Raw genomic sequence first — 21932 nt, forward strand, 5'->3', positions numbered from 1 at the left:
GGGGGAGGGAGAGGTGGGGGTGGGGAGAGGGAGAGAAAGAGGGAGAGGGGGAGGGAGAGGTGGGGGTGGGGAGAGGGAGAGGGAGGGGAAGGGGGAGAGAGAGATAATAAGAAAATAAAGGATTACCCTCAATGCCGCGTTATTTTAGATAATAAGAAAATGAGAATGTAGAAAACTGGCAAGGTTGAAGTAGTTAAGAATACGTAATAAAACAAATCTATTTATTTGTCAAATCAAGGAGATTACTTGATGATTATGCTTCATGAGGAAGGGAAAGTAGCGATTTTTAAAAGAGCTTGCTAGTGCGTCTGAAATGTTAGTGCAGTTAACATTTCTTTGGCGCCTCGTTTAACTCTTTGTTTCAGCACTTCTCTTTTACTTAAAATGATAGATGAAGAGTATGATTAAATGTGTTGGAAGATACACCATATTTGATCTTCAAGTTGGAATAAGATATAATTACATTATATGGAAAATACACTATCCTATCAAATTACCATAGAGCTAAAACCAAGCTCCTCTCTTGCATTAACGAAAGAAAATCATCATAGCACATAATTCATAACTGAATAACTTGTTGTCATATCCGAAAAGAACCTTAGCATTTTCGTTCTATTTGATGATTGGCTTTAATCTATACCTGATGTTATTGTGTGTTATTTTACCACTAATGTTGGTTGTTAACTACGGAGGCAACCATGGTGTTGTATGATGTTATGTGGATTTTAAGACTTATTTGTTTTGAAATGTTATTAACCGACTGTACTATTTAGTTTCTAGACATCCATCTTATTGCTGTTTCCTCCATAGATATAACAAATGTTGTAGAGGATCCCTTAGCGATTGTGTTTCTTGTCTTCTTCTTCCGGGGAAGATAAGGCGGGGATTTGATGATGGATTGTAATTCCATGCTTATGAGAAGAAAAACTAGGGGTGTACAAGTCTTCGCCTTTTCCTCCTTTAGCTCTGTACAATGATATTAGAGGTAATGAAAAGTATATGGATTTCAGTAGTAAACAAAGTATACAACATCAGTTTCTTTGCCAAAGAAAAGAAAAATTGGAAGAAGAAAGGATCAAATTTTCGTTTTGTGTCCATTTGCTTCTACTTGTTTACTGATTACAAGGGGGGAACAAAGAGGTTTAGAATTTTGATTCTTGATAGAAACTGTAAATTAAATTTCCACTCTAATGAAATCTGAAACTAGTAAAGTTTGCCTAAGATGAGGGATGTTAGCTGCTTTAAGCTTTAATGAACCCCTTGAGGTCCTGCTCGGTGGCCTTCTGAGGTACAAAGATCCTGGCCGGCACATGAATGGGGAGTCCTCCATGGCTGTTGTGCAGGCGGACAACTTTGCTTGAGGACCGGAGCCGGATTGAATCCAGGTCGTTGACCTTACTCTTGAGTCCGGGCCTCACGGACCTCCATCAAGATCTATGACGGGCATGGCAGCCTGGAGACTTCTTGCTGCATCATATCATCTCTGCCACAATCCGCTGAATAAGTTTTTTTAGTTGCAATCTGGAGCTTTTGCTGAAGTGCTGTTTGAGTAGAATCGTTAGAAGAACTGGGGACTTCTTTTTATCGAAGCCTGTCCAGCAGCCTTTTGGTGTGGTAGTTTAGAAAACGCATCATCTAGATTAAGCAAACCACTCGACGCCTACCAAAATAACCAACCCATAGAACACTAAAAAGAGAATAATGTTGATTGCTGATTACTGATTTTCTATACACAACTAGGGTGCCCATGTTGTTACAGTTGAAGGATCTGTGCATAGTGCTCAAAAATCAAGAACAGTTCGGCAGGACTAATTACACGAAAGTTAGGTACAACACACTCATAAATCACACCTACCTCAAATACAGTGATACTAACAACTGTGAGAACAGAATGAATTCGCTTACGATCACCGCTGGTGAATGGATACCAAAAAAGGGGACGATATCCACCTGTAACCAGTTCTCCACTGCAGATCCGACCACCGCACCCACCACAAGTCCGCCAACAGTGATCACTGCTGCCTTCCCTGCAGAAGACATACCATAGACTAAAACATTATTGCTTATTTGAAAGATGCGAGAAAGGAACATCATACTAGTAACATGTTCTATCATTATTGTAAATTTTCATTAGGTAAGTAGAATATCCAGTACCCTTCTTGGATCTCACATTAAATTTTCTTTTCAAGTACTTAAAGAGTACAACAAGCTGCAAGTGTTTAATGTATTCTTACGCATAATGTTCTCCAAAAACCAAACTGGCTAGTGCAGGTAGTTACAAAATATGTCAGTAATACAAACAAAAGTCTGAAGCTCAAGTAATAGTGAACATCATCAAAGATGAAGCTTCAAGCACATTATAGTTGCACTCTCATCAAGAAATCCTTCGCTCCGCAGGACCAAAAGTTGCTGGTGATTTCTTCTAACGGACGTCGCAAGCTAATTCATCATATTATAAAAGAAACATAATACATAACACAACTGTTTTCTCAGTAGTTGAAAGCCAAACTCAGGTTTTCCTATTCAATGTCAGAACAAATGTCACCCAACCAAAAATGCAGCACTCCAGAAATACTTTAGTGGGTCTAAGTAAGGGAAAAACACAGATGGCTAAACTACCCTTACTAGGAATTAAACAATAAAATATGCGACATCCAACTGTTATGACTATGTGCAGTAAAGCAGAATGTCCAATTTGATGAAGTAACTCATTCATTTTTAAAGAACTACAAAAACTTGGGTATTGTCCTATACTAACATGTTAGGATTTTCAAAATATAAAAAAGTGTGGACACACACAAGATAAAACCAGGAATACATAGAATCAAATCAAACAGGTTAGGAGTAGACTTGCTGGCAAAACACCAGGCAACCTGGCGTCAGACTAGAAATGGTGGATATAGCAAGAGGTAAAGAACCAGCAAAATTTACTGAATCACTCAAAGAAAAAAATTTAGCTTATTCAATCTCAATCCGTTTTCTATTGTCTTAATAATAATACTCCGAATTAATAATTTGTCCGTTGAAGCAAATTAAATAATACGAACGACGATGATGGTTTCTACTTACTACTCAACTTACCTTAGAAAGACAGAAAATTTTCAAAAACAATCTAGTTTCTAGCAGCAGAAACAAATATCATCCAATTGCAAAATTGATATTGATCAGCATACAGCCAACCTACTTTAAAAACAACCAATAGATAGCAGTCAGAAATGAACCAAACAGATTAGAAAAATCTAACCAAACAGATTAGAAAAATCTATTTGACATGCGGAAGTATAAAAAACATAAAATGAAGTCAAAGTGCAAGATCAGCTACCTAGAGAAATGTTCTTCTTTGTCAAAAAGTATAAGGAAGCACCAAATCCAGTAGCCAATACTACTCCAGGAACGTCAGCTCCACTATACGTCGCTGGGATATTTGCGGAGGTTCCACTAGCAAAAGTGAATACCATCATTGCCCCATAGACACCAGCCTGAACTGCCAAATTGCTTGGAGATGGAGGTTCAATTGAGACTGGAATATTCTTCATAGTTGACTGTACCCACTGTGGCATTGGACCAGTACCCGCACTTCTTACGGGTTTAACATCAGCATAACGGATGCTACTATTTGCAACTTTGCCAGACCTGCGTTGTGATAGACTCTGCATAAGCAGCATATCATATGCAGCCTCGACCTGAGACAGAAAAGGTAAGAGTATTCAAGAGACCAATAGGTGAGCATAACTAATTTATGATCAAGCGAAATGACACTCTTGACTTCCTTGGAGGATCTTTTCTAGACAACTTTTTCTTGCAAAGCTTGTCAATTGTGTGATAATGAATGACCTCTTCTTGAGATTAGAAAAGCTTGAAAGAACCACTCCCAAAGGTCATATTATCTACTACTGTATTGCATCATATTAATATTAAAATTTGTGAAAGATTAAAGAGTGATAAACACAATACACTTTGAGCAGAAACCTCACGAATCTCATTATGAACTATTCCCAATACAAAAATAAGATGCATACATGTTAAAGGTACACGACCCAAATATGTACGTATCTCATATCAACATACTGATAACCAATTTTAATTTTATGCCAACAATAGGGAGAACGGAAAGTACTAATAATATTGTTAACAATGACAAAATAATGTTTCCTTCCTGTTCGTACAAACAGTGTATTTGAGAATAGGCAGAGAACTAAGTAACCTCACTGAACATTTCAACAGCTTCTAAGGAAAGATGAGTTTGTTGCCAATGAGTGTTCCATGATATGTCGCTAGTGCATTGCATTTTTCCAGGCCCCCCAGTTAGCGCACCTTTAAACACTTGGCCACAAAAGAAACTGACAAACTAACACAATATTGAGTGCCAGGCTTTCGTGTTCTGTGTAATGCCAATGACATTGCAAAGAAGTGTGGCTACTTTATCTTCTGACATTTTAAAGTGTCCAAATAGTTTAGTATGGAATTCAATATCCCTTCCGCACCAAGTTTAAAGTTTTCTGTTGGTGCGGAGAGATAAGATTACCAAGTCACAAAGAAAAGAGTAGTAGGTGCGTTAGCCATATTGAACTCTATGCATCACATATGTCATCACTCGAATGCAGCAATTTAGAACATGGAAATATACACTCCATAAAATTGGTTCAAAGAGAAAAAAATCATGATTTGTAAGAGATTAACAGTTTGGGATTGAGGAATAAAAGTTTATTTCGGTTTACAGCATGTTGATGTTAAATGTGAGGTGGTTTTTTATATCGATTGGACATAACGAAGTGTATGAGCTCTCATGGATAATCTTACGCTAGATCATCTATTGCACAGTAGAGCAAATGAAGAAACTTTTTGAAACAAATGCCTCAAAGGAAAAGCTTGCATTATGTTGCTAAGTTTTTATAATGATTATCGAACATTTATTCATATGAAAAAAACGTGCAACCGAAACAGATGTTGTCCCAATGATAAGCCCACCATTAAAAAAGAAAGCAGGGAGAAAATTGCATTTATTTAATCAGCAAATTTTTCATCATAGAAATATCTCGTACATTTTAAATTAAGATTCGCAAAATTCGGGATAATACATCATTCAATAAAAAATATCAAACAAATCTAATAAAAAGAGAGATATTGCATTACCCCTCAATCACAGGTAAATTAATTTGCCATTAAAAATCAGATACACAAATCCGCTACCCCAAATCGTCCTTTTCTCGTCCAAAAACCTATTTTTTCCCCCAAAAAAAACACCAATAAAAAGCGAAATATAGATCAAATCAATACACAAAACCTGGGCTACTGCTTCGGGATCGTCCTTGCAGGAGGCGATGGTGGCGTTCTTGGCTCGGAGGATGTCGTCGAAGGAGGCGCCCTCGGAAACCCCTAGAAGCTTCAGGGCGCTCTCCACGGACATCTCGAAGGGCGCCGAGGAGTCGTCGGCCTTCGACCCCGCCGCGGGGAGGGGCGGCGGAGACCACCGCGGCCTCCGCCGCCACGGGGCGAGGAGATTCGCAGCGGCGGCGACGCGGTTCCCGCGGAGGATGTAGCCGTTGTTGAGAGAGAGAGCTGTGGCCATTCGTTCTTTTTCCCCGTCCCACACGCGTGCTACTGATTTTTATTTTGTGCAGAGTAACGAGAAAAAGGGAGAACAAAAAAATATGATTTTTTTTTTTTTTAAATCGAGTTGTCCTATTTCCTGGTACAGATGTGGATCTGATGCTGAAATAGCGGGTTCGTACTGGGCTTGATCCGTAATTAGTGTTCGCCGAAACCCGAATTTTTTTTTTTTATATAATGAGCCGGAAATTTAGTAAATTTGACGTGTCCGCGTCAAGATTAATATGCTGTCCCTTATTTTTTTGAAAATAAAAAATATATTTGATTTTTAAAATTATTTTTTTATCTGGAATATTTGTTGAATGTATTTCTACGTCAAAACATTTTATGCGTATTAGATAATTCTATTATTTATCTCCTATGAAAAATATTCGAGATATTCACATCATGTCAAATCAGTTCATTACATTGAAAACTTCTATGCATGGCTCTAAAGAAAATTATCTTGTTTTAAATGGATCTTACAATTTCATTTATTTTGTGTAACACATTTCGAAATCAGTTTACCTATTAACCATTAATTATTATGAATATTTTTAAATTAATAAACGAAAAAAAGCAACGGCCATTTTTCTGATGATCTATTGTTCATCTGGATCATGCCAGGCCCATTTTTGAGGCGTATTTAATTTTGATCAATCCAAGATCAATGTGACCTAAATATTGTGCACATTTTCAAAGTTCAAACTTGTACTAAATGGGCTAAAAAATGTATTATAAAACTTTGAACGGGCCGAATCAACTAAAAGAAAATAAAAAATTACGATCCCAGCCCAAATTTTATGTCTCAAACGTCGATCCCAGCCTGGCTAATGGATTCGCATCGGGTCCAATCCGATAAGTCGCAGACCGGTTCTACGGGTCGGGCTGGTTTGGTGGGTCCGAATCTAATCTCCAACTACCACGCACCTTATGTGGACTCAAAACAATTGCCCCGTGCACGTGCCTCCCTCTTTACGACTGTACGAGTACCCGCATAGATTAGAATATAGAGCATAGTTTCGGACCGTTTGGAATGGTGATATTGTAATGGACGGTAGGGATTACATTTCCGTATGCGGACGGTTCGGACAGAAAAACTCTAACCAAAAAGGGCGACGCCTCGGTCCAGCTCAGAACTTTACCTTACACCCGGTGCATGTATTTATTTTATGCGCCGTGTCCTTCTAAACCCCGATGTGAGAATGGCAGCGAATTTGCGGTGCAGGATGTGTTGCGTTGCACCGGGTCCAGGGAAAAGCCATTGCCAAAGTTCCATGCGCCTCATTAAGTCCACAACCCTTCGTCTTCTACTCCAAGCCATAAGCCTCAGGTTTTTTTTAGGGTTTTGGCGGCTTTGGATTCGCCACGAACCCGCTTTCTCCTCTCGGATTCCCGTCGCCGGTCCCAGGTGCAAATTTTTGCCCTAGTTATTCCCTAATCCCATCTCATATCTTTTCTTTTTGTCGATGCACTTTTGCTCCTGTTAGACTCAATCCCTTTGGTATATTATACTCGATTTGAAGCTTACACTATCAAATATTTTTACGATCCTTTATAGCTCCATATGACATTGATCGATATGTGAATCCTTAGTTTTTTCCATGATTTTTTTAGGCTGAAAACCTTAGTTCTTTCCGTGATTTTTAAGCTGAAACCTTGTTTCAGATCATATTTCACAATATTTGGAAACTAAAAACCCATTGCGAAAATGTAATCCTTCATCTGAAATATATTTTGTATACGATGTGTTTACTGTGAATAGATTAAACATACGGTTTCATTTATTGTGGACTAACGAAGGACGCAGTTTTTGATTTTTGGGAACCCTAGTTTAATCACTGTGCATGAGCTTAGAATGAAATCACAGGCTTTACTTGCTCTTGTTGCTTGATTCATTCGTTATTGAAGTTTGATTTAAGGTCCCTCTAAGTTGGTGGACTTCTGCAGAAGTCCTGTTTTTGAGATATTTGATATTCATTTAAGAACCCTTTTGTTTCTTTGGGCAGCTAAGTGTTGCTTTCGGTAAAGATGAGCAGCGCTCCAGTTCCATTCTCAGATATTGGTAAAAAAGCCAAAGGCAAGTATTAAAAGCTTAGAAGTTCATAATTAGTGTTCAAGAGGTAGGCTAATATTTGCAGTCATGTGGCTATGTAGCATGGTTTGTGTACTAACAAGCTTGGTTATTTGCTGTTAATCTTGTCTTGCATTGCTTTTTGCTATTTAATACGTTGCCGAACCTTTTTTTTGACCCTTCTTTATGATAATGAATCCTGTCGTTGATGTATTTCACTAGAGGTATCTTATACTTGGTACAAATATACTTTGTAGTCCTTTTGTATCAAAGACAAAGTACAGTTCTATTTACGGGGGGCAAAATAACATGGTTTTGGCTCTTTTCTTTTCGGTATTGTTGTCTCACTGTCTGAGCCTGTTTATAATGTTATATTGTAAATGCTAGTAATTCTTTTTGAAACATGATGATTTGCTGTCATTAAATCCATACGCCGCTGGATAAATGCTTTTTAGTGCTTGGGCATCTGTAATATTCTCCTCGCTGTTTGCCTTTTTATTTATTTTCATATCTATCTTCCGTATGAATGGTTTGTTCAGCTCTTCAGTGCTCAAAAAATTTCCTGGTTATTAAGATTGCTGCTTTGTTTCTTCTTGCAGATCTTTTGTACAAAGACTACTATTTTGATCATAAGTTCTCTTTGACAACATCAAGTGATTCTGGACTGGTGAGAGTAAAGATTTTTTCTTCTTGAATGAATTTCAATATCTCTGTTAACATATTTGTTGTTAGGACCCTAGACCTTATAGAAATATCTTTTTTGTTCAGTTATATTTGTAGAGTTTCTAAGGATTCTTTTATTACATATACGTTGTTGCAGTATATGTTTATTGTCAATTTATGCATATTCATATTTTTCATTTCATACTTTGCTGTCTATAATGGAGGAGTCATTAGTACCAGTCAGCATATAGGAAACATTAAGATAGACTAAGAGCTTGTTCATATAAACCATGCTTTTACATTGTTTTTTCTACTTGACGAATAGCATCGTTTTGGTCATATTCCATTTCCATCCATAGGAGCAAAGCACCTGACAACACATTGTTTACTGTCTCACAGGGACTCGCAGCAAGTGGACTGAAGATTGATCAACTGTTCATTGGTGACATAAGCACACAATACAAAAGTGGTAGGACAGTTGTTGATGTCAAAATCGATTCCAATTCAAATGTGAGTCAAAGAAAATAGGAAATCTCCATGTTTTCAAATGTATACTATGTTCTCCTTTTGTGAAATGCGATAGACCTTTTCACAAAATGCATCCGTTATTTTATGTTAGACAAATTGCTATATTTATATGAGCCATCAAGTGTCCCTTCTACGTATTCGTGCTTGCTTATTCGATGAGATGTTAGTGGTCATATGAATGAGCCCATTTACTTGGTTACGAAGTGTGTACTCTGTTTAATGATTTTTAGCATCTGAATATTAGCATTTTCCTTGACAGGTTGCAACTACAGTAACTGTCAACGAGATAGTCAGTGGTTTGAAGACTTCATTCAGCTTCAAAACTCCTGATCAAACATCTGGCAAGGTCAGTAGTTTATAGATGTGCAAGAAAGGACACGGTTTTCTAATAGGTATTTAATAGTATGCAATGTTTAAAACATTTATCTATCTCTTGCAATTTAAAATCCGTTGCCATCTAAATTGTGGTCACATTCTTCCCTTAATGTATGCCTAAAGTAAGTTCTGGCTTGGCTGCTTTTAAAAGTCTTGGTTAAGTATCCTATAATTGCAGAATTTTTCTTTGTTCCGCTTCTCAACGCTTTAATGCCTAGAATCTTATACTTGCTGTTCTTGTTCCGCATGATCCTTAGGATGTACATTTATCTCTCGGATGTATTTTGGCTTATACATTTTGCATCTTTTTTCAGAACTGTATATACCTTTATATCCTATTACTATGTAATTATATTACCTCAAAAATATTGAAAAACTTACAGGAGCTTCATTTGTACTCAACTCAACTTTCGTAAGCAACTACTTATGTTATTACTAGGCTATCAAACTATTTAATTTGACTAACGAGTAACGATCATCTGACTTCGTATAGGATCAAATATTGATTGCTCTAAATTTGGTGAGATTTTAGTTAAAATACTGCTAGATTTTTCTCGACATCTCCTATATTTTGAAATCTGTTTTAGCCAAAAGTTCACAGCTCTTTATCTTCCCTATCCTTGTTGGCTTACAGTCAGCTAATGTTCAATGGGGGAAAATTTTCTCCTGTTCCATTACAATTGAAGCGTGTATTCAGAAATCAGAAGCATGTAATTATTGTCATGAGATTTTTTTTTTTTCCTGTTCCATGTACTGGGGTCCTGAAAATTTCTTTGGAAATGATGACAGCTTAACTGGAATGGAAAAATAAAAGCTTGGATGCTATTACATATTTTTGAATAGCACGCATAAGATTTAATAGGAAGGTGCGTTCTGACAATTTTCCATCATTCTTATTTGTAGGTCGATGTGCAATACCTTCACGAACGCGCTGCAATAAATTCTAGCATTGGTTTGAGCTCTACACCTTTGCTGGAGTTGGCAGCAACAATTGGCACCAGAGAACTTAGTTTGGGGGCAGAGGTTGGATTTGATAGTGCTTCGGCATCTTTTACCAAATACAACTCTGGGATTGGCTACAACAAGCCAGATTTCTCTGCTTCTCTAATATTGTAAGTCTGTTTTCATGTCCTTCTTAGTAATTTCGTTATTCTTCCATGATCTTTACGATGGTCCATCGTCTTTTCTATACACTTCCGATTGTATTAAATAACTGGTGCTTTTGAATCCATTTTTAGTTCTGTTTTAGCATCATATTTCCTTTCTCCATGCCCATAGCATCTGTTTTGGTGTAGAATTTTTAATTAAGAGACCTGATTCTGCAATATCTGCTGTTAAATTTAAATTTTACTGAGCATCATATCTGACTTGATTTTTTTACTTTTTAACATTTGGTAGCCTTATCTGTGAGAAATAAAGGGATCAAACTTTTACTCAATCCATTTTGTATCATCTGGTCTTTTTCATTGGTTTGCCATTCATTTTCATATTGATGGAGTATTCTTGGGTAGTCCTCTTTTTCCATGGGTGGCAACTCTAATTTAGCGGCTACTTGCTAATTTTTTAGAATGAATGCTGAATAGCAAATGCTGTCGATCAATCACTTACTGACTTATCCGATTCCTTTTTGTACTGAAGAAAAACTGGATATATGATATATTATTCATCCATATATTAGATTAGCACTTCTAAAATTTTCGTGTTCTGCTGGAACCTCTTACTTATATCTGTTCCGTATTACTTTAATCCAGAGCTGACAAGGGAGAAACATTAAGGGCTTCTTATTTCCACTTGTTCAATCCAGCCAATGGAGCTGCTGTTGCTGCTGAAATAAGCCACCGGTTTAAAACGAGTGAGAACAGCTTCTCTATCGGCAGCTGTCACTCCCTTGATCATCTAACCACATTAAAGACGAGATTCAGCAATAGTGGCAAAGTCGCACTTCTTTGTCAGCACGAGTGGAGGCCGAAATCGTTTGTCACTCTCTCTGCCGAATACGACCCCAAAGCCGTAAGAGCGCCTTCGAGGCTGGGGCTTGCAGTAGCTCTCAAACCTTGAATCGTTCGAAATCATCATCTTTGTACCAGTATATTTCATGCCTTTATTTTTATTTACCTGTAATCTTGGTTGAAATTATAGCCAAGAAACCTCGAGTTCATTTATTTAAAGAGTTATGTCCGAACAAGCACGCCGAAATTGAGACTTAAAACTCAATTTTGATGGGGATTACTCCAGAGAAACATGAGTGGGTGAAAATTTGTTATAGGTGAGTACGGACAGTTGGTTTGTCCATGGGGTATGTAGTTTTATTGGATGTGGCGACTCTGTGTTTCTTGTTTATTTTGCATTTGTTCAAGACGTTCAGCAAATACTGGTGAGTAACACTCACCGAAGAAACCTTTTTAAGACCTTTTTTATGTGCATCAGGTGATTTTTCTCTGGTTTATGTTAAGTACTAGAAGCACTGAATCAGTGTTGTGAATCCTCTTCGTTCCTTTTTCTCTTTCGCCAAATCAGTAGGACAGCATCTCAGCTTCTACTTCTCTCTCTCTCTCTCTCTCTCTCTCTCTCTCTCTCTTTATTTGGTCATGATTGGTTAGCTTGTAATTGCATTCAGCTGTGTAGTGTATAACAACTTTTAAAAAACTAAAAGCAAAATTATTTTTCTAAATTTTTGGGTTTTGTTGGCAAATAAATATCTGAAATGAAAAAAAAAATACAAGCATTTTATTATCCAAGTGCCATGGAAGAGAATGTACCTCCTGTATACCCGTGAACAAAACACATTTGTATTTGGTTGGTGGACAAAGCATTTTCGCCGAGAGAAAATATGGAATCAAAAAGCTGATTGGCGGGAAAAGGAGGCATCATCGATGTTTCACCGACATGGGTTAGGTAGGGTGCCGAGCGTGTGCGCACCACGTGATCGGCCGCCTCTCCTCCACGATCATCTATCCTCACTTGGCTACTTAATTGGCTTCGCTCTTTCCACGCTCTCCTCTTCCTGGTCGCTCTCCACTTCACAAAAGCAATAGAAGCATCGCTCTCCACTTCACAAAAGCAATAGAAGCGATGGCGATTCTCTCCGCCCTGCGGGTCTCCATGTTGTATCCTCCTCCTCCTCCTCCTCCTCCTCCTCCTCATGCTCATGCTCATCTTCCTCGTGCTCGTGCTCCTAGCCCTACTCCTCATGCTCATCTTCCTCGTGCTCGTGCTCCTAGCCCTAAAAAACAAGAGTCTCGCATCGGAGCATCGCGAAGAGAGGATGAAACAATATGCAGGGAGACGTGCTTGTACTCGGTTGCTCCCTATCCCCTCCTGTTTGCGGCTGCCCTACCCGGAGGCGAGCGCTTCTTCCTGTTGTTTGTTTGTTGTTCTTGTTGTTGTTGTTTTTGTTGTTGTCCGAATCTGAAGAAGGAAACGCGTAACGAATTTGGAATTCTTTGTGTGCGTGCGCGCGTGCGTGCGCGTGTTCTGTTTCTGTAGGTGAGGCTGTGAAGTCGATATTTGGACCTTTCGCGGAGCTCGTGAAGACGTGGAACCTTCCAGATTGGCTTGTGCACTGGGGTCACCCCGCAAATATGGTAAAAGCCCAACTCGGCCCATTTTTCGTGCCATTAATTCGCTAGCTGTTCACGTTTTGATGTCACCAATGTTGTAGCGAAAGCCTCTGATTGAGGAACAGTCTTCTTACTTCGTTTCAGGAGCTCGGTATTATTATTATTATTAATTGTTAAGAGCTTTAAGGTTGTTTGCAGTTGTAACTAAATACGGATTCAAATTTTATGTTTGATTTTATGTACTTGAATCAAACTGCTGCAGTTGGAACTACATGAGGATGCCCAACTGCAGCAATTAGAATGACCACCGGCTAATGATTTTAAAAGTATGAAATATTTTTCTTTTCTACATTGGAGATAATCTCACCGGTCCATCTTATATATAAAGTGATAAAATTTTTAAATACACTTATCAACTACATGCAACCGAACAAATTATTTATAGTTGCAGTATTTTCTGCTATATCTAACTAAACAGGATGTATGTTGTTGTTACTATTGTGTTTCTAACTATTTTGCGTTTCTAATTACATCCAATTAAACAACCCCTTAGAAGTGTATTTCTAGTGGGGACCCACATACCATAAAATATGGAGGATGGTGTTGTATATATATATATATATATATATATATATATATATATATATATAGTTGAGCTAGGATACTTTTAGAAGCACCACCCACTTGGTGCTTCTAAGTTTTTAACCCTTGGATCCACTCCATAATTACTAATATCCCTTGGATCAAACACTATTCCACCTACTACCATCTACCACCACCTACCACCATCATCTCAACCTCACATCTCACCATCCAAGGGCTAAAAACTCTAAAGCACTACCCACTTGGTACTTCTAAAAGTATTCTAGCTCCACTCTATATATATATATATATATATATATATATGCAAGTCAATGCTAAGGGTTGCTGGAAAGTATTTCACTATTTCAGTATATAAAGAGTAGCATGTATCATGTATGTACTGGTAATTTGGGTTTTGGAATTTTGAGCTACATGATGATTAAGGGTCCTTCTTATCAGACTGCTAATTCTAGTGTTAAGCTTGTTGGGTTTTAATATTACTTAGTCATAAGTTTGCCACATTTGAAAGGGTTAGAAATTTTATTTTATTTTTTTTCCTGAAATGCTTGTATTGAAAATACAAAAACTCTGCTGTTTCGGTCGCATATATGGGTCCTATTCCTCCATCCTCCATTCAAACTCTGCTGAAAGAATGATTCCTAACTAGAGATTTTAACTGTTATCATATAACAACCTTAATTCATGGATGAAACTTATGAGCTATTGATGCACAAATACAATTTATCAATGTTTAATAGAGTGATAGTTGTTTTTCTGCAGTCTTATGTTTCATGTAGTTGCACATATGCAACCGTTCCATTTAAGTTCATAAATACTTGCCTATTTCCTTCTCTGATGTATTCGAAGTCTGAATGTGGCATAGTACTTCAAAGAACTAGTGTTCTTATAAATAAACAAGAGAGGATGTTAAGTCCATGATGACTAATATCTTACTGCCAAAACCGAAAAAGTACTGCTCTATACATGACACAGATGTCTCTAATGTACAAGGTTTTTACCCACTTTAAGTATCAATTCTGATGTTAAGTCTATACCGACTATCTATAGTCACCAACATAATCTTTCCTCTGCTTTTGCAGGCTGTCGTACTGTTTGCAATGGGGGGCTACGGAACTTATCTAGGGTTTCGAATAAGATTCTCAGATGATGTAGTGAGTATTTTTACACCTTTCTCATGGTAGTTTTTTAATAAATAAAAACTTTCCAAGATATTCACCTATTTTATTCTGGACATGAAGAAGACTCTTAATGCTACAAATAATCAGTCACCATTCCACCGAAATGTGACCTGAACAGATGAACAAATAATCACAAACTGTTTATAATGAAATGCATGAACAAATATGTATAAGTGGACATAGGCATATCTATGCTCGAGCAGTCATCTCTGTAATTATGTATGTATATATGAGGGCGTCCTATGCATATTCATATCTGAATATTGCTTTGTCAAGTGGAGGAAGATACTACAGTGAGGTAGAGAGCAGCGGCTTTAAAAGAAACAGAATACCCCTCACTACATTGTCCATAAAATATATCACTGCTCTTTACGTGGTGTCTTATTTTTCTGCTTGTGTTCTTCTCTTCCATCAGAACAGTCATTCTCAGCAATGTCTATTTGTAATGCATAATGATTTAGTAAATCAATGTTGAAGGAAGAGAAGGCCAAGGCCAAAGATCTTCATCCAAAGCTTCTCGGTGGCATGTTCTTCTTCTTTGCTCTGGGCGCTACTGGTGGAATCACTGCTTTGCTTACATCTGACAAACCAATTTTTGAGAGGTAGGAGTGACAGTAGTTGCATTAAAATTTCTATCACATTTTAAGGTGCTATACGATGACTTGGATCTATTGATCATGTCACCCTTTTATCTACTAAACTTGCGATATCTGTTTGCAGCCCTCATGCGGTGACGGGCTTTATTGGTCTTGCTCTCTTGACTGTTCAATCAATTTTGCCAGCATTATTCGAGGTAAAGACCCCAGAAACTTAATGCAGCCAATGCTATTCCCACCAAAAAAAGAAAAAGAAAAGAAAAGAAAAAAAAATTTGTCTCAATCCAATCATTTCTAATAGTTGTCAGCAATAAAAAACCATTACAAGTTCCTCTCACACTTTTTGATCGAGAATTTTTAGTTAAACAGAATCAAGTGCACTTTATCTAAATTGAAAAAACGTGGTCCCATTTTCTGTTCGAATTCATATTTTCATGATGCTATGATAATGAAGAGAATATTTACTACCTATAATTGGAAATTATCAATAATCTGGTTCTCAAGGGAAATCAAGCACACAGAAACTTCCGCCTTGTGTTTTCAGGGAAATCCGGGTCTGAGGATGGCGCACGGACTCCTGGGTAGCAGCATAATGACCCTGTTTCTAGTCCATGCAGCTCTTGGACTTCAACTTGGTCTCAGTTTTTAGCTTGTATACTGATGGCTTCTTGTATAAGTCATATGACACACTTTCACAATAATCAGAAAGCAAGGATTCATTTCTCTCAATGGAGGTGAATCTTCAACAATTTTGCCATGTCATTATTTATGCATTTATCGAACACACTCTTCTAATGTTCTGTTGACTACTTTTGGGGCCAATTGCTGTATATGTAGCTGATGCTCTGTTATTCACTTCCTGTATGATCTTAGTAGCTGTTACTGTTGATGACATTGAATGCTGGTGCAAAATGCAAACTACCTTCTGATGGCTCCTGCAGTTTATACTTGGAAAGCGCTGGTTCAAGACTTCTGCGTTGCTTACATTTTCCTTTAGTTTTTCTAATTTCAAAATTTATGCAATTGAATGTAGTCCCTAGATGGACTTAAAATACTTCTCTTATAAACATTTGGTCAGCTCACTGACCCTCTTCTAGGGATGTCAATGAGTACGGATATCTGAAATTTTATTTGAGTCCGAATTCGAACGGAACAGATTTATTCAATACTAAACAAATATGGTTTCCGATATGAATATCAAAAATAAAAATGATATGATATGGTTTTCGATATGGATATCAAAAATAAAAATGATGTGGATTCAGATATGAATTTTGATTGTATCTGATCCGAACCTAAATCCGACTTCAACTTAAATTCATTTTACATATATATATATATATATATATATATATATATATATATATATATATATATATTTGATATTATATTTTTACTTCTATTGTAAAAATTTAGATTTAATATAACATATTTTGAAATATTAAAAATAGAAATAATTATTTTGGATTTGAATTTCCAGGTTCGAGTTTTAGATTTTCAGTGGGATTCAAGTTTGGATATGATTTTTTTAAATCCGTTTGGTTTGGATCCGGATTTGGAGTCGGATTCCAATATAGATTCGGATTTAAATTTTTAAAAATTAGCCTCAAATCTGACTCGTTTGACATCCCTACCCTCTTCTTTTACAAGAGTAAAATAAAGTATTTACTACATTAAGGCATTTAGTATAAAGGGCAATTACCACCCTACCGAGTCAGTTCTCTTCTAGTAATCATTACCACTCTACCGAGTCAGTTCAGTTCAAGTAGCACAATCATCTGGTACCTTTTTTAGATGACTGATCAAGCCGGGGAAAAAAAAAACACTAACAATTACCCTGAAAATTTCAATCCAAGAGCTGATCTACACAAATTTGAGTAGACGACAAAAATTATGTAAAATAACTTTAAATAGGCAATATTTTGATATTTCCTCTAACAGGACATTATATGTGCTTTGCATATCTTATAGTTGGTTATATATGTAACTGCAGTTGCGTCCAGCTGCGGTGTGAAAATATTGGCAGAATAGAACTGAAGACATCCCTTTAGTTGCATTCAGTTGCAACTGAGACCATGCTCCCATTTTACGGACCAAGCAGCTTCTTCCACCTTGCGTAGCCCAATAAGATCAGGAAGATAAAGAAACTGGCAGCAGAAGTGGCTGCGACGAAGGGCCAAAAGATGCCGTTAGTATTATATAGGTTGCAAGGTATGTTCATGGCAAAAGCCCCTGCTATGAATGTGTCAAGAGCTATTCCAAAGGATGCCATGGTTAATATTAACTGGAGCTGAATAAGTTCATTTCGCTGGTTGTCGAGTTGGATGTTGACATAGTCTTCGGTATCATCAATATATTCCCGAACCTATTAAGAACATAAGGTGAAATAAAACTTAAAACGTCACACAAATTAACGTATCACTAAAATATAACAAATGCTCAGAAGCAGAGGGTAAAAAGAGTAAAATCTATAGCCAGTTAACTGAAATAGAAAAAGCATGGAACTCATTAAGCAAGCAAGCATATGGAAAACATGTTCTGAACTGCATGTATGTACATATCTGAACTCAAATGCGACAGAATTTCAGGTCCATCCAAGAGGACAGCATTCAATAGGTAAGCTTCAATGTATTTATGCAGAAATTGTCCCTCCTATTGAAGTGTATAGTTTGAAAATATACATAGTTTGAAAATACAATTTGATGAAATCAAGCAATGTAACTCAAAAGTAATTTCCATATTCTGTTAGTTTGAAAATATAATTCGATGAGATCAAGCGATGTAACTCAAACGTAACTCCCCATATTCTGTTCTAGACACTCTTGTTATGGCTGTTAATCAGAAAAGTTCTAGTCAACAAGACAAGACAGACAAATATTGAAATTCTTCAGGTATCTCTTATGTTCCACATTTTTTTGAACATAAAAAACAGGAAAAAAGCCATTAATTTAGTTGCATTTCTAATTCCACCATATTCACTTACTAATAACTACGCTCTTTCTTCCAATTTAAACTAAAAATAGTTTGAGCTATCCCTACGAAACTAAAAGCCTTATACCACAGATATTACTTATTTTGACTTCACTCATGGCACAAAAAATGAGATCAATCATCACTCAGTCAAACTAATCAATTTGCTCCCAGTAGAGAATATTGCCGACCGTTGAAAAGGATTCCTCATGCAGAGATGACATTTTAAGACGAGAAAAGACAAATCTAGGTCAAATATTCCGAACTAACAAGCTGCATTGCAGAGTTCAAAAATTCAAATCATTCCATCCTACACTATTTTCAGACAATTATTGGATTAAAAAGTTTAAGGAACTAAGCAGATAGAGCACTAATGATCACACTAAGACAACCAGATAATCGAGAAGACCCTGATACCATCATCACAACAGAGAAGCAAGCAAATAGAGACACACATAGTTATTTTGTTAAAAAGAAATAATAGCAGACAAGACAAAACTGCATAACTAAATAGAAACAACATAGGTTATTATCCTCCATCGTCCCAAAGTGTAGAGATATACTAACCGACAAGATTCTGTTGCGGGTACCATCCAGCTGCATGAAGTAAGCCTCGAGCAACATTTCCAGATCCTCTACATCATTATCTGGATAAATACTAGTAACAATGCTTGCACTGCCCTGATTATTAGAGCTAATTCTTGCCAAATTTGGCCCTGCAGCAACAATGCTATTGGAAGCCCCAGAAGTCACCAAAGCTTCAAATTGCTGATTCTGTATTTGCTTCCTTGTTAAATACAAATGTGCCATATCCTCATTATCATCTAAAAGATGTTCAATTTCATCCCTAACCTGGCAATAGAAAATAATATTATGTTTAAAGAACTATATAAAAAAAGAAGCACTTTTAGTATTGCGGATTTCTAATAATAGTTAGTATTTCTCTGAACAGCTCTATTCGATAGCACTTTCGCAGAACCTCTAGGTGAAAGAGGCCCTTAAATTCGAAGGACAGCTGTATTGATCAAAAGTTGGAGAAAGTGTGAGTACTAATAAACAGTACGATTACTTCTTGAAAAGACGAGTTTAACTAGCAAGAAGCATGCAATAGATTAAGAATAGCTTAATATTAAAAGCAACAAGAACCTGAAGGGAAAAAGTTGAATGATACCTTCTGAACACGTGCAAGCAAACGAGTAAGATTGCTCTTCAAACTCCGCACACGCTCAAGATTCTTGGTGCTAACATTTTTGGCCAGCTCATCCAGCACAGGATATGCATCTCTTTCAAGATCAGCAACAGTAGAGTCCAACGATGAACAAACAAATTCTAATGCAATCTCCAACACCTGAAACTCGAAGGGAAGCTCTCGCTCAACTCCCTCATTTATAGGAGGCAATTGTCCACCAATTAAAGACATTTCTCTGCCTTCTTTTTCTCTATGCCCAGCGTCATTAACCCTAGGAGGGCTCTTCAGTGGGATCTGCTGTCTTAATTGATCAATGAAAGGGATAACTTCGTGGCTTAAAGGATCTAGCAGCAGCACTTCCTCGGCAGTGACTATAGCCCTAATATATTCAAGGTTGACAACCATAGCCTTTTCCCTGGCTACAAATAAACCAAAGAAACAATAGCTAAACAACAAAATTATAGAATATGACTACTAACAAATTAGCATAAGAAGAGAGAACTGCTCAAGCAATTTTTATTAGTTTTCAAGAAAACAAACAACTGGGTATCATATAAAGTTAATCTGATGGCTCCTACATTACAAGGAAATGATAACTACATGTATTTCACCAATCATGTCTCTATAAACTTTGCAGAATGAAAGAGAAAAGAATCGTTTGTGTGAATTACGGGACTACCAAATAGCATCGCTTAGTACGTGGAAGGATAAAGGCATAAAGCATGTTGACATCCAGCTGAATCGTGACCAGACTATGCAATGTGTAGATCGACTAAGGTCTACATTCAGGTTATGGTGGTTAGTCCTGGTTTATCAAAATTTTACCAGATCGAGAATCAGGTTCCCCTAAATCAATCAACTGGATGGGCACCAATACACAAAATAGTATGTAAGAGACTAGTCCAAGAACAACACGGTCAAATCTGGATAACCCAAAAAGGCAATAGTACACATGAGGGCAGCAAAGAGGATGCTGATGACGATTTAAGCTCCTTTAGGTTTCTTGGAGGTGGCATACCCTGAACGCCAGCCCTAAAATATCAATAATGAAGCAAAGAGGACTTTCAACAAGATTCTAGATGTAAGACTCGAGGAAAAAATTAGTGTGATGAAAGAAAGTAAACTCACAACTTAAAATTAAGGCTAAACTTCAATTTATTCCCCTGTGGTTTAGTGCATTTTTACTCTGCCACCCTTTGGTTCAGAAAGTGGCAATTTTTATACCATGTGATTTTATTTTTTTTTTACCGTAAGGACCTACCGTTAAATAGTATGGTAAAGTAATACATTTTACAAACAACTTGACAGCGAAATATAGCAGTTTACCATCATATAAGATGCAACCACCATGTGGTTTTTAAAATGTATTACCTTACTACCCTACGTAACATCATGTACTCACCCGGTAAAATAAAAATAAAACAACACAATATCGAAAGTGCAACCTTTTAAAACCACACAGTGGCAAAGGAAAATGTGCTGAACCACACGGGCAAATTGAAGTTTAATTTTGAGTCCAGTGCAGGGTGAGGCCAACAATTTGAACAAGTCAACAACGTCAGAACTCAAAACATGAATATGCTACTTCCTCATTGGGTAAAGGCATAAAATATAAGGGAGAGAAGAGAGACATTACTAGTTACCGAATAATAGTTGCATATAAGCATATAAAATATATCGAATAAGACTTGCACACATGCATATAAAAGATTCATCTTAAGCGGCGTAATTTCAATTGAACAGCTCAGTAACGAAAACATCAACCACGAAAGATCAAACATAAGCATTATAACCAAAGGCGGGGGATAGAGGGGATATAAAAAAAGAGAAGGGGTCTCACCAAGGATGTTGGAGGAGTTGGAGAAGATGGGGCCGAGGATCCGAAGGTCGCGGGTGGGGATCGCCGCGCGCTTGATGATGGCGTTCTTGTCGCACTCCATGATCTCCGTGTGCCCCGTGCGATCGAACCTCATCCACAGCCGCGCCCCCGACTTCTTCTTGGCGCCCTTCGAGCCACCGCCGGCGCCGCCGGATGCGGCGGCGGCCGCCGTCGCCGCCTCGGCCGCCGCGCCCCCATAGTTCTTGAGGGCTTTCGCGTTAGGGATAGGCGACGTCGCCGAAACCCTAGGTTGGAGCTCCATCCTCTTGGTCGACCGCGACTTCTTGGAGAAGAAGAAGAGCGGCTTCTTCCCAGATCGCCTCCCCATTGTTGTGCTCCGCCGAGGAATCGAGGAATCGAGGAAGGGTTTGGGAAGGATTACGGTTTCGATCGCGCCACTATTTCGCTCGTCACATCTTCGTTTTTATGGTTCTCTTCCCGAAAAGGAAAAGGAAAAGGAAAAGGAAAGCACTTCCACACGTGCGGGTAGCCATACGTCAGTCTTTTAGATTCGTGCAAGATAGTTAGAATTTACAAATCAAAATATTGCCAAAAGTAGATAGTAAACCCAAAATTAAAAATGATGAAGAAATAAACTATGCGAACTTTGTTGTTAATTCAGGGGAAAACTTCAAAAAAACCCATATGGTTTCACACTTTCTTATTTTAGTATTCTGTGGTTTATAGTGTATCAATTTACCACCCTGTGGTTTTATTTTTATCTTTTC

At 37.5% G+C, this 21932-nt stretch overlaps 4 protein-coding genes across 7 annotated transcripts; 2 read left to right on the forward strand and 2 right to left on the reverse strand.

The window, feature by feature from the left end:
• Positions 1683-5655, reverse strand: LOC109714322 (protein CHAPERONE-LIKE PROTEIN OF POR1, chloroplastic). 2 transcript variants are annotated; one of them, XM_020238899.1, is made up of 3 exons: positions 5285-5641; positions 3323-3683; positions 1683-2027 (listed from the first exon to the last, which is right to left on the reverse strand). In XM_020238899.1, exons 1-3 carry the CDS (start codon positions 5567-5569, stop codon positions 1852-1854), a joined length of 822 nt encoding a protein of 273 aa, XP_020094488.1. In that variant the 5' UTR covers positions 5570-5641; the 3' UTR covers positions 1683-1851. The 2 variants fall into 2 exon arrangements, with proteins under 2 accessions (XP_020094488.1, XP_020094489.1); XM_020238900.1 differs by lacking the exon at positions 1683-2027 and adding an exon at positions 2231-2439 and having other exon boundaries at positions 5285-5655.
• Positions 6896-11673, forward strand: LOC109714713 (mitochondrial outer membrane protein porin 6). 2 transcript variants are annotated; one of them, XM_020239408.1, is made up of 7 exons: positions 6896-7000; positions 7599-7669; positions 8263-8330; positions 8726-8836; positions 9114-9200; positions 10133-10341; positions 10981-11673. In XM_020239408.1, exons 2-7 carry the CDS (start codon positions 7621-7623, stop codon positions 11285-11287), a joined length of 831 nt encoding a protein of 276 aa, XP_020094997.1. In that variant the 5' UTR covers positions 6896-7000; positions 7599-7620; the 3' UTR covers positions 11288-11673. The 2 variants fall into 2 exon arrangements, with proteins under 2 accessions (XP_020094997.1, XP_020094998.1); XM_020239409.1 differs by lacking the exon at positions 6896-7000 and adding an exon at positions 7038-7093.
• Positions 12206-16111, forward strand: LOC109714175. Of its 2 annotated transcripts, none has more exons than XM_020238648.1 (6): positions 12206-12572; positions 12716-12813; positions 14472-14543; positions 15048-15172; positions 15291-15363; positions 15688-16111. In XM_020238648.1, exons 1-6 carry the CDS (start codon positions 12302-12304, stop codon positions 15724-15726), a joined length of 678 nt encoding a protein of 225 aa, XP_020094237.1. In that variant the 5' UTR covers positions 12206-12301; the 3' UTR covers positions 15727-16111. The 2 variants fall into 2 exon arrangements, with proteins under 2 accessions (XP_020094237.1, XP_020094236.1); XM_020238647.1 differs by having other exon boundaries at positions 12208-12572; positions 15711-16111.
• Positions 16976-21659, reverse strand: LOC109714177 (putative magnesium transporter MRS2-G). The gene is made up of 4 exons (XM_020238650.1): positions 21166-21659; positions 19308-19744; positions 18704-18988; positions 16976-17531 (listed from the first exon to the last, which is right to left on the reverse strand). The coding sequence occupies exons 1-4, from the start codon at positions 21530-21532 to the stop codon at positions 17253-17255; spliced, it is 1368 nt and encodes a 455-aa protein (XP_020094239.1). The 5' UTR covers positions 21533-21659; the 3' UTR covers positions 16976-17252.

The sequence above is a fragment of the Ananas comosus genome, linkage group 8, assembly GCF_001540865.1.
Source record: "Ananas comosus cultivar F153 linkage group 8, ASM154086v1, whole genome shotgun sequence".
NCBI classification, from domain to species: Eukaryota; Viridiplantae; Streptophyta; class Magnoliopsida; order Poales; family Bromeliaceae; genus Ananas; species Ananas comosus.